At 29.3% G+C, this 18,237-nt stretch overlaps 1 protein-coding gene and 1 long non-coding RNA gene across 2 annotated transcripts; both read right to left on the bottom strand.

Moving 5' to 3' along the window:
- Positions 1 to 144: 144 nt before the first annotated feature.
- LOC149879951 (FAS-associated death domain protein-like) lies at positions 145 to 16,362 on the bottom strand. Its single transcript, XM_090070966.1, has 7 exons — positions 16,125 to 16,362; positions 15,572 to 15,861; positions 9,991 to 10,014; positions 4,351 to 4,683; positions 4,057 to 4,166; positions 1,289 to 1,318; positions 145 to 1,159 (listed from the first exon to the last, which is right to left on the bottom strand). The coding sequence occupies exons 2-6, from the start codon at positions 15,831 to 15,833 to the stop codon at positions 1,310 to 1,312; spliced, it is 738 nt and encodes a 245-aa protein (XP_089927092.1). The 5' UTR covers positions 15,834 to 15,861; positions 16,125 to 16,362; the 3' UTR covers positions 145 to 1,159; positions 1,289 to 1,309.
- Positions 5,323 to 9,463, bottom strand: LOC149879952 (uncharacterized). Its single transcript, XR_016446465.1, has 4 exons — positions 8,123 to 9,463; positions 7,634 to 7,941; positions 5,982 to 7,428; positions 5,323 to 5,767 (listed from the first exon to the last, which is right to left on the bottom strand). It is a non-coding gene; the product is annotated as an uncharacterized LOC149879952 (long non-coding RNA).
- Positions 16,363 to 18,237: the final 1,875 nt, after the last annotated feature.

Here is an 18,237-nt window from a genome sequence, read left to right as displayed (position 1 = left end):
ATATATAATATGCTTATTTACAATTTTTATCAAGCTTTTGCCGTTTTTTGAACATCCTGAGTCACTGTGGGACGGCTGTTGGTCAGCGGCTGAAACACCGTGGCACGAAATTTTTTTATTTACAGAAAACACATCGTAATCAACGAAAGTTAATATATACCCGCGAAATATATATAGATCAGTTTGCTATAGAATCGTTTTTTAAAATAAAATTCGTAAACCTTCTTCTTGTTTCACCTAAAAGACGTGCACCAAATTCTAGTAATACTGCTGCCTCCATAAATTACTTTAATTTAGGGTTGATAATGTAAAACAAACGCATACATATCTACTAAAACTTTTTCGTACTTTATTAAAAAAGTAAAAAATCGACGTTAAATGTTTTAAAAGGCGTATATTTTGTAATATTGACCCCTGGAGCATTTGTTCAAGTATTTTACAACAATAGCGCAAACTTGTATTGAACCAGTCAATATAAACAGAAATAAATTATCGAAGTCTTAACAACATTTTCACCAATCAAATCATTTTATGGCGATATTGATTTGATTGGTGAATTGCAAAATTTATTTCCAAAGTTTCCCGAGAATTTATCAAAAATGTAACTTCCATGAAAAGAAAGATTTCTTTTTTTTTTTAACCCCCCTCATCACATTAGAATATTTTTAAACCCCCTCATCACATTAAAATATTCCAACCCCATGAATATTTAAATTAATAACACACACTAACGTTGATTATCATCAACTGGCTCATCATCCTCAAACAACTCCATTAATATTTATTATTTTTAAGGATGAATTTTTTAAAATAGATTTGATCGTCATCGTCGTTTTAAAAATAGTTTTGTTTAAAAGTCAGCATAAAAATTTTCATTGTACATCAAATATCTAGTTTAAAAACAAAAATTCTATTATTCAATATACAAAATTGCTGAAATGGGATGTGACAGAAAAAAACAAAAAAAAAAAAAAAAAATACATAAAAAAAGTTAAAAAAAAAAAAAAAACCAGAATCAGTTCCACTATTAGTTACGATGCCTTAATGATTCATAACGAAAACGCCGTCATGGTTCGATACAAAACCGCCATCTTGATTTATTGCGATGTTTCATCATTTCAATGACAGTCAATACACAGTTACAATTTAATTTTCAGCGCTAAAAAAGAAAGAATAAAAAAAGAAATGGGAAACACAACAAATCATTTAAATTGAAATTGTAACGGATAAAAAAATGTACTTTAATAGAGAAGTAAATTTTTCAAAGCGTAATTCAATCAAGACAAACCTTAAGTGACTTTTACATTTGCTAAAAGCTCTAAAACATAAGCAAATAATTTTTTTTTAAGAAAACTTAGTAAAAGATGTGCTTTATATTAAAATATATTTAAAAAGGTTAGAACAAGCTAAACATATTCTTAATAAATTTCTAGTGTCACCAGAAATGTTAAGAAATCCGACGAAAATTTAAGCCCTGATCCAACATTTCCAAATGAATATGGAGTAACAACAAGAAGGTAAAACTACCTCCTGTTTCTATCTCAACAAAAAAAGTTAGTTCCAACTTCTCTAATTAAGGGGACAATTGTGTGTATGTATTTTATTATTTAATCAGAGTTACAGTTTGCAGTTACTCCCTCCTTTGTATTCTTAATTGCTCCAAAGACATTAGCACTTATATGTGATCCTTGTTCGATCACAGGGAGTTGAGGCTTAAAGCGCAAGCGCACAATCGTACGTTGGAGGCTAAGCCGAAATAAAGTTGCTTACGGTTTGCCCTCCTCAACGTATGATTATGTATTTATTCACCAAAAATATAGTAGCTATCATGTTGAGTATGCCGCTATTGCACTAAGAATACAGCATTATATAAACTAATAATATTAACAATAGTAAGTAAATTAATAATAATAATAATTGATGATGATAATAATAACAATAATAATAATAATAATAATAATAATAATAATAATAATAATAATAATAATAATAATAATAATAATAATAATAATAATAATAGTAATAATAATAATAATAATTGATGATAATAATAATAATAATAATAATAATAATAATAATAATAATAATAATAATAATAATAATAATAATAATAATAATAATAATAATAATAATAATAATAATAATAATAATAATAATAATAATAATAATAATAATAATAATAATAATAATGTTAATCTTGTATTATGGGAAGTGTGATTAGATTTTATATGTTTGGTACTACGAGTATCACCTGCTCACTATTTTTTAACTGCAGTTGTTAGAAATACTCTTCTGTGAATAAAAGTTTTTTTCTTCATAAATAAAAAAACTTAAAACCTAAATTTTTTAGTCACTACAACTTTTTTGAACACAGCTATAAAAACATGGTCCTTGATAAACATGGTCCTTGATATGGTCCTTGATACAACTTTACAGAAACTGATCAAACTATTGCTGCCTGTGCAGCAACTTAATCACCAACTTCTTTGGTCTTGTTGCTCACATCACATCGGGAAGGTAATCATATCTCATAGGTTTCATGATTACTAGATTGAAGTGTCAAAGTCACTGGAAGTAAGCTAGTTAAAACTTCTGAATACCTGTACCAAGAGTACAGGTATTTAGAAGTTTTAGAGAATTTCGGAGAGTACAAATCTATAAAAAAAAGGTAAACTTGGCTGGTTGGAAAAGCTGACCAATTTATAATCAATAAAAAATCTTTTAGAAAACAACAATTTGAGGGTTTTTGTACTGATGTATAGTTTGTACTAATAGTTTGTACTAATAGTTTGTACTAATGCATTGAAACAAATGTATAGTTAGCTTGAAATATCTAAAAAATTTGGACCAACTTTTTTTTTAAAACGTTTTAGAATTTTTCTTTATATCATTTTTATATAAATTAAACATATCATGAATTTTTTAAACTATACTTGTTTTAGATTATCTTGTTTAATTTTAAAAATGGGCAAACCAAAAGACATCATTAATTACGAGCCTGGTAAAATTGATGCTCTTTATTCAAAGAATTAAATAAAAGAGAATTAGCAAAAAAAATAAAGAAAGAAAGGAACGAAAATATGTTTAAGATTATGACAAGAGGACATAAAAAGATAATAAACAGGTTCAACAAGCAAGATTTAAGTTAGTAAGCATTTAAACAGTCACTGCTGAGAAAATAAAATGTGATTTATCGTTAGTTGCAAGTGTTTGAACTATTGAACGAGTATTCGAGTCAAATCCATTAATTAATCGTAAGAAATTAAAAAGAAAACCAGCAATTACTCAAAGACAAAAAGAAGCTGGACTTGAGTTTGTTAGAAATTGGATTGAAACAAAGTTTGATTGGAATGATGTTGTATGGTCTGTTGAAAAGAAGTTCAATTTACTGATGGACCAGTATTATTTGCATGATTTAAGAAAGGAAGAAAAATTTTTATCTAAATCTAATTTTGGAGGTGGTAGTTTAATGATTTTAGCAGCCTTTAGAAGTAAAGAAATATTAAACATCATATTTGTTGAAGGCAATCTAGATTCTCAAGACTATAGAGAACTACTTAAAGTTTGTTACCTTGCTTTAAAAAAATATGTAGTAAATATCCAAATTTCAACAAGATGGAAGCTAGCATCCATAACTCAAGTCATATAAAAAAAATTGGTTACAAACAAAGAAAATAATTATTTGATGCCCTTTTCGAATCTATTATCTTCTTAAATACTAAAAGTTTTTAGTATTTCAATTTATTTTATGTGCATATTAATTAAGTACATTAACAATTTTTATGAGTTGTTGCTATTACTTTTATGAGTTGTTGCTGTTAATAACTAAAACTATGTGGTCTTAAAATTTTGTCAGGGAATGTACTAACAAAAATTAGAAGAACTCTCACAAACTTTGCAAGGGTTACAGAAAATTATACCAAGAAACTAAACTTTTTAATATTGAAATGAATACACATACAAAAGTCAAGACACACATGAGATGAAGACACATAGTAAAAGGAATACACATGAACAAACAATTATATAAGTATATAGAAATAACAAAATTCATACTTTATTGTTGTTAGATTGGACAATTACAGGAGCGCTATCTAATTCCATTTTATTAGAAGATAAGTGGCCAATAGAATTACTGTCTTGAACAGCAACACAATCAGATTTTGCTAACATAAATTGATATCAAAGATAGAACTAATTTTGTCAAGATCAATACTTTTACACATACATACATACATACATACATACATACATACATACATACATACATACATACATACATACATACATACATACATACATACATACATACATACATACATACATACAATTACTCAAAAAGTAAAAAACCTTTTTCAGTCTTGTTCAACTCTATTTGAGCAGTATCATGAATTTTAATTTCTTTCTCAACTGTTCTAATGATGTCAAAGCGCTCAAACTTTTCTAGTTCTTTTTTTAACTGTTCCCATGTTGGATTTTTTTGTTTTTGATTCCATGATGTTAAAACTTTCGAAGCCTTTTCAGATATTTTACGGTTATCAGAATCAATATGCTCAAGAACAGCTTCTTCTAAATTGAGGCAACGTCCAAACCTACGCCAATCACTTCCAAGAGAGAAGCTGACCTTTTCATTAATTATTGAATTCAATTCATCAGTCTTTTTTGGAGTATGCAATGGAGTTGCTGAAATTAATATGCAAACTAGAAATACAAACTTAAAAGTAAAATTTTTTTTTCAAGGTCAGTTTCAAGGTCTGAGATTTGAATCAGGAGTACTCTAAAAACTCTTAACAAAATAGGTGTCATCCAATTTTACCCTGAGTTTGAGAGACCCAAAAAAAATCTAGATTGCAAGATCAATATTATGCTTTATAAACCAAAATTCAAAATTTCTTTATCAACTTACAAGAAGCTTTAACAAAGCCATGAAAAACATTTTTTCAAATACAGTAAGAAATATATAACTTTAGAAAGACAGTGTATATTTAGTTATTAAAAAGATGATATTGACTGCCAGAGGCTAAGTTCCTCCAAGATAAATTTTATCTATCCAGCTTGTATAGTCAAACCATAGACAAAAGAAAATGAAACAAATTTAATACCCCAATTCACATAATTACTAGATTTGAATTTAATAGAACCTATTTGGGCTTGGATAAAAACTGTTGGGAATTGTTTAAGATTATTTCAAGTAGAGGATGTAAATCAGATTAAACTCTTTCTGAAGGAAATCCTATGGCTATAGCCACAGTTTGGGGATTTCATCAGAAGGTCCAGATTTCTAGTAAAATTACAACAACTAATAAGTAGGAATTATCCTGTAAAGGACTAGTTTTTATTTTAAATATACAATCTGAGACGAGGGATAAAGCTTTTAGTTTGGGGAAAAAATTCAAAACATTTTCTTGTTCTTCCTGTTCTGTAATTTCTTTGACCATTTCTTCTATTTCTTTATCTGCAAGCAGTTTGACTTTGCTTTTTTTTTTGCAGCTCATAGTTGACTTTTATTAGAGCCAACTTTTTGTATATTGTAGTGTCCAAGTTCTACCTTTTGGAAGCTATGATGTTGCCACTTTGTAAGAACAACATCTCACTATTGCTTGATGCAGCTGAATCACAGACCCACTTCCTAGCAATTTTTGAAAGTAGAGGTAGGTATGCCTTGATGGTTTTCCACTATAGTAGAGGACCAACTCTGTGCCTTTCAGGTATCTGAAGCATGGCTTGATATTCATTAATCTCCTTTTGCAGTGTAGCTCATTGTTGGCTGAAAGAAGAAAACTTTCTCAATACATTTAATTATTTTCTGATCTCTAATAAAAAAAAAAATTGTTGTCCACTGAAAATTATCACATTCAATTACTTAGAAAAAAAAAAAAATTCTCAAACTTTTTTGATTGATTTGAAGATTTACTGATCTCTACTAAAAATTATTGCTTCCAATAAATTTATTCAAAAAAAAAAAAAATACTCTAAATTACCTTATATTTTGTGGTTCTTAAGTTTGCCACATGACTCCATCTCCTGCAAGAAATCATTATCTTCAATAGAGACTTCTTCATCACTCAGACTAGCTGAGACCTGTTTAGTTCCTTAAATAAAAAAAAAAGAAATAAAAATGCTAACTATATCCATAGAATAGGAGTTTTTCTCATAACAATTCTCTGAAATCTCTTATCATTTTTCAACACCTGTTAAATGCAGGGTAAGGCAGCAATTTGCAGACAAACATTTGGTTTTTTGATGTAAATTAAAAATTTCTAAAATTTGTTTTTGTGGAATAATGTTCATTGATCGACTTAAATTTAAATAAAAATGCGAATAAAAAATATCTTAGTTAAAAGTTTTACAATGGAAGCCAAAGGAACTGAAGTTTTTAATTTGATTCAAGCAAGTGAAGTGATTGGTATTTCTGGAGTTTCTAAAACTACATTTTTACAAAGTGAAAACATGTGACAGTGCTGAAAGAGCCCTAATACCCTTACTGAAAGCTTAAAAAGTTGAAAAGAATCTTTTTATGCCCATCAGAAATGTTGGACATAGTAGGATTTAATATTGATGAACCCTAACCCCATAGTAGGATTTAATATTGAAGAACCCTAAAATCGCTTGAAAAAGTCAGTTTAGCCCAACCTACATAAGAACATTTGACAGAAAAGCTGAAAAATTTGAAAATGGAGCAATCAAAGAAACTTCTGAATCAGCTGAAAAGCCATGCTTTGTCAACAGCTAAAATTTTCTCTGATGAAAAACTTTTAAGCACTGACTGAGTGATCAATAGGCAAAATGACAGATTCAAAGAGCAAAAATGTGACAGGGCACCACCTGTGTCAAATCAAGAACCCCCAGTCTATCATGATGTTAGGAATCATCACTTCTAATAGAGAGAAATATAGCCCACCAGTCTATCAAAGAGAAAGAAAAAGTTACTTCTGATGTGCATATCAGCTTAATAAAATGTTCTGTGGTTCCATGACTGAAAAAGAAATTCCAAAAGTTTGCAAATCAATGTCGCACCCAATATTTTGTTATTTTGGTAATTAATTCTGAAAAAAAATACAAATTTATCAAAAGTCAGTAAAATTGTTGCACCTTACAATATTAAACTCCTCACCTTATACTCCATTTCCCTGCACTCCTTCTCAATCAATTGGCATGCATTCCCTGCACTCCTTCTCAATCAATTGGCATGCTTTGTGGACTTTGTTGGAGAGTTTGGTGGTAATATCAATGACGTCATTGAGTAGTTCAGCTTTGTTGGTGGCTTTGTTCAGAACAGTATTTAGCAAGTGGCCACCACAAAATAGAGAGGAACAACCACCAACTGTCAACAATGGATTGGTAGCTTTCATGAGTGCAGCAGCATCATGAACAATCACTTTTCTCTTGACTTCCTTTAATGCAGGATACTCAGCAATCATTTGATCCCTATTTAAAGAAAGGTCCCTTGAACTCAACGTTTTTTTTTTTTTAAACCTAAAAACTTTTATCATAAATACTACTTTTTTCCTTAAACAATAAAAAAAATGACTTGAAATTAATTTCCTTGTATTCTCTTGTATTTTGTTAGTATTTACAAGATTCAAATTTTATTGAAACCTAACATAAATTTTCATGAAAATAAAAAAGAAACCTTTGCTATCATTTAGGAGGTGTGGCTTCCAGTAAAATCATTAAAGTTCAGGATGAACTTCTTTAATTTGAAATCTTTACTGATGTAATGCAGAGCGAGTGAGATGAAGGGATTCTCATCTTTAAATGTCCCCCAATCAGTTGCCAGGGCAAAACCTCTGCAGTCTGGAAGATCTTTCTCAAGTTCTGACTTGAACACACCCATAACAGAGTTGTACAATAAGGGCAACTAGTACTTCTTGAAGGTAGTTTAGAAGAACTTTACAAAACTCTTAAAGGTTGAGTCATTAACTACTTCAAAGGCTGAATCTAGTGTAAAAAAAAAAAAAAAAAAAAAAAAAAAAATTTTTAAATAAAACATATTATCGAAAATTTCTTTATTGAACTTAACATAACGCCAAAAAAGTTGAAATTATTTGTAATATTTTCTAGAAATCGTTTAAAAATTTCTAAAAACAACAACTTTTCGTCAAAAAAAAACAACAACTACCTATTCAAGAAATAAACTCCATGATCTCCATGTCAACCTCCAACTGCCTCTTGCATTGTAATAGATGTTTGCCAAGGTCAAATTCAGCAAGTGATTTTTGAGTGCCCATAGTCCTTTGTTTATCATGTTGAAATAGGGTGTAGTGGACCAACCTGTCTTGAGCTTTATCTAAGTGGACTACTCCTTCTTGGATTTCTTTCAGTTTTTCAGCTATCTTCTGCTATTGCTCAGCTATCAGTTAAATTTTGCAAAGTTTTTAACTAAAAACTTTGTTTTAAGGATATAAAATTTGAGTGACTTGTCACTATAAGATCTTAAATTAGAATGACATGCATAATTATGAGTTCATGCAATTTCCTGGATTGTAGAATTCATTTTTTGAAGTTATAAGTACATTAATTTATCCCAAAAAGAAAACTTTTTTCAAAAGATATTTTTTCTTGTTGCAAAAAGTAAAGTAAGATTGATGAAACAAGGAGCCCACAGGAATAAATTAGTTTCTTTGAAATACTTTATCTTATGATATATCATATACTGCATCACATATTGCATCATCTATTGCTCTAATGCATTAAACAATGATGAATAAGACTTATTAATTAGTTTTAAGTAAGAATTTGCTGAGGACTTTTTCTAGTGGTTTTTCTACATTTACATTTATTTTGTTTACACAGTATATGCAGAAGAAGTTAATAATTATAAAAAAAGTAACAACTGATATCAAATGTCTTGAACATATTTTTTTCTATTAAATTTAGATTTTTTGTGTTTTAAAAGTTTGCTGTTTAACTCATTAATATTTTTGAGAAGCTGACATTTGATTTAATTATTACTACTTCTTTAGTTTTTTTTTTCATGTTTTTTATTTTTTAAACTTTTTCGTGACATTTGTTGTAAATAATATTTTTTTTCTGAAACCATTAGAAACTTCTCAAAGAAGATTAATTTTGTTAATTTTTTTTAAACTTATTCAAAAAATGATAAACTTTTTTGCAAAACTTTGGTTTTTATAATAAAAATTTTTTTTTTGGAAAATGTTACTCATCTCCGTAATTTTGTTTTAGATGCTTCAACGCAAATGCAACTGAAGTTTGGCACTTAGGATGCAGAGGAGATCAGAATCACCTGGGAGGAGGATTTCCTGGAGCATCAGTTGAAGAAACTTAACAGATTATGGAATAGGCTGGTCAATCTCCCACAGCCAAGGTCATAGCAAGATTTATGAATCCACCCTGTCCAGAAGCTGTTGTTGGAAGCAGAGGCAGAAATAGATGGGAAGAAGAAAGAACACCACCACCAATACAACCACCACCACCACCACCACCACTACCACCACCACCACCACCACCAACAACAACAACAACAACAACAACAACAACAACAGCAACATTAACAACAACAACAACAACAACAACAACAACAACAACAACAACAACAACAACAACAACAACAGCAAAAGCATTACCAACAATAACAGGTTTAATTGTATAGTTAAATATTCTTTCAGAAAAAAGTATTTCTCAAAAACAATCAAAAGCTTTAGAGAAAAAAAGTTTTTACTTCCAACTTTTCAAAATATTTGGAGGACAGGAAAAAATTTTTCCTGTCTCCGAAGTTCTTGAAATTTATTGCATCTAAATTAGCTGCAAGCCTAAATTTTTTCTACAAAATCTGGCCTTTAAAAAATATATATAGGCTAGGCCCATAATGTCTTGATTTTTATTCTATAAAATTTACTAACTAATATTTATAACAAACAACTAACTAGCAAAAATCATTACATAAAAAAAAAAAACTATATTGAAATTATAATCATCACATTAAAAAAAAAAAACAATAACAGTGAAAATAGGAATTGTATAACTTACTTTTAGGATCACAGGGTGAGTGCACTAAAAAATGAAAAGCAAAGTTAAAAAAGTTGCAAAGCAGCATTAAAACATTGAATAAATTAACAAACTTGTGCAGTCCAAAACTCCAAAACAAAATAACAAAGTTCAGACTTATTTTTTGATCAGATTTTATATTTAAATGCGTTTAAATGCAACTCAATTACCAAATCAAACATTAGTCTACTGAAAATTAAAACTCAATATCATACAAAAATATCATACAAAACGTAATAACATACAACTTCTAGAAAATTGATCAAGGCAAAATGTCATTAAATTTAAAATAAATTCAAAATAAATTTTTAGTGACAAGTAATGTGGCACTAAAATATTCAAGGGTGGAAATGTAAAAATTAAAATTTGAAGTTCAATTACATCAGAATGCACTAAGGCATTTGGGTATGATAAAGACAAATTTTTTTAGTCAAATTTTACACTTTTAAAATTTAAATTTAAGACAAAAAATATTTCTCAGATAATGTTTAAAAAGCTTTTATTTCATATTTATTTTTACTATTATTTATTTAACACTAGGTTGCTAAACCATAGTGATGCATTTAGCTGTCTCCTCCAAAGGAAACAAAAGGATGCACAGTCAAGCATTCCTTATTTCAAAGATCTTTTATCAGTGGAAACTTTCCTGAACTGATTGCAGCCCAACTACATTTATTGTATACTTGACACCATTCAACTGCTTCCTATAACTGCTTACTTATCATGGCTATGACAACTTCTAAAATATTACATCTTGAATTGCTGGTTAATGTCACTCTGAGATAAAAGCCCTTCCCATTTCTTATTCATTCTTTACTCTAGAGGAAGATCAAAACACACTTTAACATGTCAAACTAAAAAGATTCAACTAAAAAGTGTATAAAAGGAAGCAAAATATCGGTTTTCTTTATTTCCTTCTGACCTAACTTAATAAAACTTGTTAATTCTGAAATTACCTCTGACATTACTTCTCAATTCTGACAAAACCTAACATTTGTTACAGAAAATCAAAGAATTCATTTACAAACACCTAAAAACAGAACATAGAACTGAAAAAAAGGACATTATGATAAAGGAGGGTTAAAAGAAGAATTGTAGTTAGAAAATCCAAACCAAAATGTCAAGAAGAATAATTGAATCCAAATAGTTTTTCAACTTTTTTTGAAACTAAATTTCATTCACCTAGCATTCTGAGATTCCTTAACTTAGCTTTTTTTTTTGGTAGAATTCTTAAAAAAAATGTAAAAGGAAAATTTAAAGGATTAGTGAACAAAATACTTATTCAGTAGAGAAAAAAGTTTTTTTCTAGATATTCATAATTTTCTAAGCAATATTTTATCAAATTCTTGACTTTGGCAGGTATTTTGAAAAAACACGTTGAGTTCTGAGTTCCCTTTACCTATATATCAAAGTTTGCATTCAGTTAAATGATTTTTCTAGTTGATAAAAGAAAAATGAGGAGAAAAAAAAAATCACATTAGAATTTTGAAGCATTTACATTCCATTGCATGCTGGTATTGCAAAACAATTAACTTAAAAAGCTGATATTTTCTATGAAAATATCAGCTTTTTAAGTTAATTGTTTTGCAATACCAGCATGCAATGGAATGTAAATGCTTCAAAATTCTAATGTGATCAAAAAAATCACAGCTGATAATTTTCTATGAAACTTAAATGAATTGAATGAGTTAAAAGTATAAATTTTTCCCATCCTTAGAAAATGCTCATTTAAAATCATACCTGAAAATCTTTTTTTTCCAAATTTGAACTCATGACTTAGACAAAGCATTTATGACAAAAATGCTTGCATATTATAAGTAATATAAATAACTATTATTTTTTAAATCTACATTTTTTTAGTTGGTGAATATTAAGAAAAAAATTTTTGATTCATTTCATACATAAAACTCAACACAAACTGCTCTCTGGTGAAAACTTTTACATAATTTGGAACAGCTGGAGATGTTTGACTTGCAGACCACAATACAGCATGTTTAAACATGCTATATTGAAGTCTGCCAGTCTTAATGATACTAAATGTGTAAGACAGTACTGATGTAATCTAATGGGAAGTAAACTTCAAGCTGACTCCAGAGCACCACCTGTATAGGGTAAAAGTAGACATGTTTCTGTGTCCAGAAATACAAGTTTTGAAATCAACCTACGATCTGCACAGAAATAAATATATTTTAAAGTTATAATTTCATGCATGATTAAACTGAAGCCAGAGGTTAAGACATTTTCCTAGATTATTAGACATATCTATGGTTTTACTTAGATTAAACTTCAGCTCTTTATTTCAACTAGACAGCAGTGCTTAATGACATTATATATTACCTTTTAGTCCTATTATTTGTAAATATCAGCTAATAACTTATCGTAGATTTTCCTAATTCCAAACAGTCCCTTATTCCGAACAGCTTTAGTTCACTTATTGTTACATCTTTTATTTTTGTGGGATTTTTAAAAGGAAAATTGATTAACAAATTGGAAGACTAGGGTAATGAGAATATGAAAAAATATTTTCAAAATATATATTGCTACCATTAAATTTTTTAATTGCAAGCAAAACAGTTTTTAAAACCCTGAAAAACCAACAATATAAAACCGACTTAAAAAAAAAAGGCAATTTAAATTGCGTACTGTTCGATGTAGAATTTGATGGTTATTATTTATCTGAAAAAAAAAGTCAAAAATTAGCAAATCTTTTAAAAATCTTTTTACCTTACTCTAAGCTAGAGGTCTACGCTAGCATAAATTATTTACTTTTTTAAACTGAATGCCATTTTTTGGGATTTGATATGTACGTTTGGAATTAGGAACATGTGCTCTTAATTGCGAACAAAAACTTAAATTTAAAAATTAACAATATTTTTATAATAAATATACTTGTTGCTTAATATGGTTCGAGTCAGTTTAGGTTCCAGTTTATTTATTCAAAAAAATTAATATTAAATTCAAAAAGCAAGCAGAGTTATTCAACTTTAAGTACGATTTTGTTCGGAATTAGGGAAATCTACGGTATATTGGTGAAAAACACTTTGATTTTTGATTATTCATCTTGCAAATATTTTTCTGTATGAAAAGTGCAATTTTTATTACAATAACAATAAACTATGTGTAAGTGCATTGTGCAAAACTAACTTATAATTATCTTTTTTCTTGATGACGCCACTTTCTCAAAGTTCACAATAATGCTAGGAAAGAGCATACTAAAGCAATCATGTCTGAACTTGCACCTGACTTTCCACTGCTGCTTCATTGGGATGGGAAAATTCTTTTTGAGATTTTGTCAAGTTGCAGGCATTGACCTGCTACCTGTGTTTATTTTAGGTAATGAACAGGATAAGCTCCCAAAATTAGCCTCTAGCCACAATGAATACAGCACAGTGTGTAATCTTGTAGAGTAATGGGAATTCAGTGATAAAGTTCAAGCATTGAGCTTTGATACAACATCTGTCAATACTAGCAGTTTAAATGCCGCATGCACTCTTCTGGAAAGAAAAATAAGCAGAGAGATCTTGTGGTTACCTTGCTGTCATCATATGATAATATTGATTTTGGCCAAAATATTTACCTTGTACAGTGGACCATGAAACTCTTCGTTTTTTCAAAACATTCAAAAGGTTTAAAGCAAAACTAGGGAAAAACTTTTAAAAAACATGAAGTAAAAGAGGAAACTGAAACCTTTCATCAATCAGCACTTACTTTTATCAATAACTATGCTGAAAAGAATTCACATTTAGGAGCTAAAGACCAGAGATATCTATCAAAGGCGCATCAAGCTAACAATAGTTCTCCCTTGCAGTCCACCATCAATTGTTTACTGGAAAACTGCTGGGCCAATTCATCATGCATGCTAGATGGCCAAACTACTGTATGCCATTAAGGTGGTTCACACAGCTAAGTAAACTTTTTTTTTTTTTTGTTGAACTGTCTATATTAAAACCTTTTACATGGTCTTAAATATCAAAATGAACACCTGATACTTTTCATGAAGCTCGTTTGTTATCAAAAGTCATCTACTCTTTCAAAATATACATGCTTAGGAAACAGTTTAAAATGACATCAAAAGAAGAGAAAGCATTATTGTCCTTTAACTTGTTTGCATCTCTCCTGTATGTCTTTGTGGCTTTTATGCACATTCCCTGAAAATGCTGACATCTATTGGAAGTCAATTGAAGATTTTGTAACATTAAAGTCATCCATTATTTTTGAATACTTGATTTTCAACCATTACTTGCCACTGACGCAAGTATCTGGAAGGCTCTCACAGCATACAAAAAAGGCCTTATTAGAACTAAAGGATTGTGAGTTGTAAATGATTGTGCTAAACATGGTGTTGCATTGATGACCCAATATAATGAAATATTGACAAAAAATGAAGAACAGAGACAATAATAATCAGCAAAGAAATAATTGCTTTCTAAAATGAATACAGCTAAAGGAATAAGGTTCTTGGATTACAAAACTGATTCCAAGTACATTATATAGGTCATTTATTTTGTTATTACAATAGATTGTTAGTTATTGTATGGTATAGTTTAATATCATTAGTAGGTTGTTAACTTTTAGTTAAAACTATTGATAATACTTATAAATTAAAATACTCCAAGTTAATAATGCATTTAAAATTGAAAATAAAAAACAGTTGCAAAAATATAGAATTCTGCAAACTTCAACAGTTGTAAGTATCCTCTAAATATTGCTCAAAATGGTTAAAAGTTTGTTTACAATTTTATTTTAGTATTTGTCACCACTTGTTTTTTAGATATATTGCAGAGCATTAGCATCGCAGATGCCAAAGTTTACTTCATGACATTTTGAGAGTTGATCTGCTTGGAACGCTGTCTGCTCCCTAGAGCACTTCTTAAAACAGATCAAGCACACTATTATTTCATTTTGCTTAAGATTTCTAGCCTCATTTGGCTTTTTGGTAGATCAGAAGCTTGAAAATATTATGGGTAAGAGTGAGTCAATGAAAGCATAAATGACAGATGTAAAATAAGATTTTACAATCACAATAATATTAAAAGTTCTAACATATGTACATAATAAGGATAAATTTATCAAGGATCATAGAATGATTTCAAAACTTGTCTGCTTTCCCCCTATAAAATTCAGCTCAAAATTAACTAATAAAATCTTTACAACAGTAAACTTATATAATAATTTCAGGGGAATGCTAGAAGATTTGTTACCAAGGGGAAAGAAAAAATGGCTACAAATGTGATCTGTAAGTATTTTGCTTCTGATGTTGACTGCTAATGAGTATCAAGTAATGGGAAAAGAAAAAGTTACAGATGTCAAAAAAAAAAAAAAAAAGCAAGATCATAGAAAATAAAAGGTAAAAAACATTATGCAAACAAAAAAGCTAAAAAACTGTTTTCAAAGGATAGGAATAGAACTTATCTATACACATTCCGCATATTTTTTTATTACATTTTATTACATAAGCAAGTTTAAAAATGCATCAAATAAAAACCATAAATTGATGACACTCTTAAAAATTTAGGTTAACAAAATATAATCAAAATACCTAAAATATTAACATAATACTCACATAAGAAAGAAGCCTGATGCTCCCCAGTTAAGATATCAACAAGATCAGGTCTGTCAAGCATAAGAAGAATTTCTTTAAAAGTATTTAAATTTTCAGACCCAACAACACCATGCATTTCTAAAACCCTAATCAGTTCAAGACCTGTTGTCACCTTTTCAAGAATGGCTTCACCAATGTTAGTGCATAGATACTTAATTTGCTCAATTTCATCTTTTCGCAATTTATTCGCAAGTTTAATCATTTTTGCCCTGTATGGATCCATTTAAACCAAAATCGAACATATATGATTACTGAAACAAAGAAAAAAAACAGCTCTCAAAATATATTTGAATTTCACTCTCACAAATACACATCTATACTAAATTATTAGCTCTAAGACAAATAGTCTGTTTAAAATCAAACCATAGGCTAATCTCTATCATAAGTACATTTAAAACAGTAATTTAAAAAACTGATGAGAGCTTAATAGTTATTCACTTGGAACAAATGAAAGCAAAACCCTGAACAATTACTTTGTTAGTGTTTATACATTTGTCAGTAATTAAAAATGTACCAATTTTAAGTCATGCTTTGATCGTACTCATTTAGTGCAACTGTGCTTATATTCAAACGGATTAGTTTGGGAAATGAGTTATATGTATATCTTATTCTTGAAAAAATGTTTTGAAGATATTTTAATCAATTTCAGATTTTTATTGTTCATGGGTGTACCTGCAAAGCTCGATACGGAAACTATCGTTTGGCACTGGATCGGTCATTTTTTACGATTCCCGTCATTCGATACAGGTAAAGAGTTGGCGTCGGTCTCGGAAGTATGGATTTTTACTTTATCAACTACCAATTATCGTTGATAGTAGTATCGTACATTTGAAACTTCCAAGCTTGATGCTTAGTACCTACCAATGATTATTAAGATAATGTTATATGCCGATTTTGTTACGAGCGATTTTTGAACGGAAGAGATGACAAAATTCATTCCAGAAAATGATGGCTCACTTTCAGCCGTCGAAACAGTTGACGCACTTGTAGCAGCTTTCAAATACTGGAGATCTTTCGAAATTTTATTTCACTCCCTTCTAACAAAGTATTCTTAAAACCATTAAATTAACATACTTGCGCAGATACTATAGGTGCCAATTTTCGAATCTGAATTTCTCCAATGATCCTATGGATCACTTTCTGAAGTTCATTTTGATTTATTAAAAATCGAAAATCTATATTTTCACTTTGTGTGTTAAAAAATACCTTATGACGGGTTCTGGGGACTTTACCAACGTGAAATTTCATACCATAAACTCTATTTCTTCTACACCTGTGCTCTAAAGCTTTACGACAATTTTACTTCTAAATATTTCTGGATTAATAAAGACGATGAAACTTACTTTGAGTACAATCATGAACAAAATCCTCTGTGGTTCTCTAAAAAAAGCTTTGATTTGACAAGCTGTTTGCAGCTGGGAGAGACAACTGTGTTTGCGAGTAAAATTCCCCAGAATTATCTTTCATTGATTGAATTTATTATTTGTAAATAAATAAAATAAAATGCTTAATTCTGATTGAATTATCTTTAATTGATAGAATTACATGACATTCTTTAACATCGCCAATCGTCCACTTAAAGCATTTAAATGAAAAAAAATGTGAAAGTAGAAAAACTACTGAAAAAAGCATTTATTCATTTTAATTTGAAACTAGGTAATGATTCCAATGCATCTTTCCTTCGAATGGGAATTATTTCAAATAAAATTACTTTATTCCTGTGGACATATTATAAGATTTCAAACTTTTACTTTGATAGTCCCCGATGGTTGCGCACAGCTTAATCCTTGCGCAAAGTTGTTTTGTTATTTTTTATTTATCATTTAATGATAGCCCAGTACTTTTCAATAACTCTTAGTTCTGGGCAGTTTGGAGAGTTTGTTATTTTAGGCACTACGCTCACATTATTTTTCTCATACCATTCCACACCCAGTTATCTATAATGACTTGAAGCTAAATCAGGCCTGAACCCAGGTCCATTATAATGTGATTTATTCAGGTGTAAAAAATTTTTTTAAGCACTCTTGAACATCTATTTGAGCAGTAAGTGTGGGCTCACTAATATAAGATACTGATTTTTGCCACAGCTGCAAATCACAGCTTGTAAAATTGAGACACTTTTTAGAGAACCAGAAACAGCATTTTCTTCATGATTGCACTCAATGTAAGTTTCATCGTCTTTATTAATCCAGAAATATTTAGAAATAAAATTGTCGTAAAGCTTTCTACAGCAGGTTTTTTGCACATTTTTCTTAAGTCTTTGTACGGTTGGACAGCTTGTAATTTGAAAGAATGAAGACCATATTTATTTCAAATTTTTGTAACAAAACTATTAGAAAATCCGTATTTTTTATGCATTCCATAATTAAGAGACCTGGGTTAATCTTGAAATCAAAAACAAGTTTTTATCTTGAAAACCCTTCTTACTTCCACCACCAGATTTTCGTTTAATCAATTTTGTTTGAGAGAAACGTTGATTAACACGACTGATGGTGTAAGGATGTATTTACAACTCTTTTGCTATTGAGTTATAGCTTCTAATTGGTTTTTCCAAATATATTTTTGTGTAATATTTCCACTTGCATCTTTTTCTTTTATCATTTTTAAAACTGATTATGATTCAATGG

This window comes from Hydra viridissima, unplaced genomic scaffold, assembly GCF_058129835.1.
Source record: "Hydra viridissima isolate aposymbiotic clone 2 unplaced genomic scaffold, HvirCarnegie_v1 scaffold_13, whole genome shotgun sequence".
NCBI classification, from domain to species: Eukaryota; Metazoa; Cnidaria; class Hydrozoa; order Anthoathecata; family Hydridae; genus Hydra; species Hydra viridissima.
This window is presented reverse-complemented; position numbering and strand designations above follow the sequence as displayed.

Coding starts and splice junctions, on each gene's coding strand:
- LOC149879951 (XM_090070966.1), bottom strand. CDS start 15,833: ATGGATCCATACAGGGCAAAAATGATTAAACTTGCGAATAAATTGCGA. Junction 10,015..15,571: donor GCATCAGGCTTCTTTCTTAT/GTGAGTATTATG, acceptor TTCATTTTTTAG/TGCACTCACCCTGTGATCCT. Junction 4,167..4,350: donor GTTGAACAAGACTGAAAAAG/GTTTTTTACTTT, acceptor AATTTATGTTAG/CAAAATCTGATTGTGTTGCT.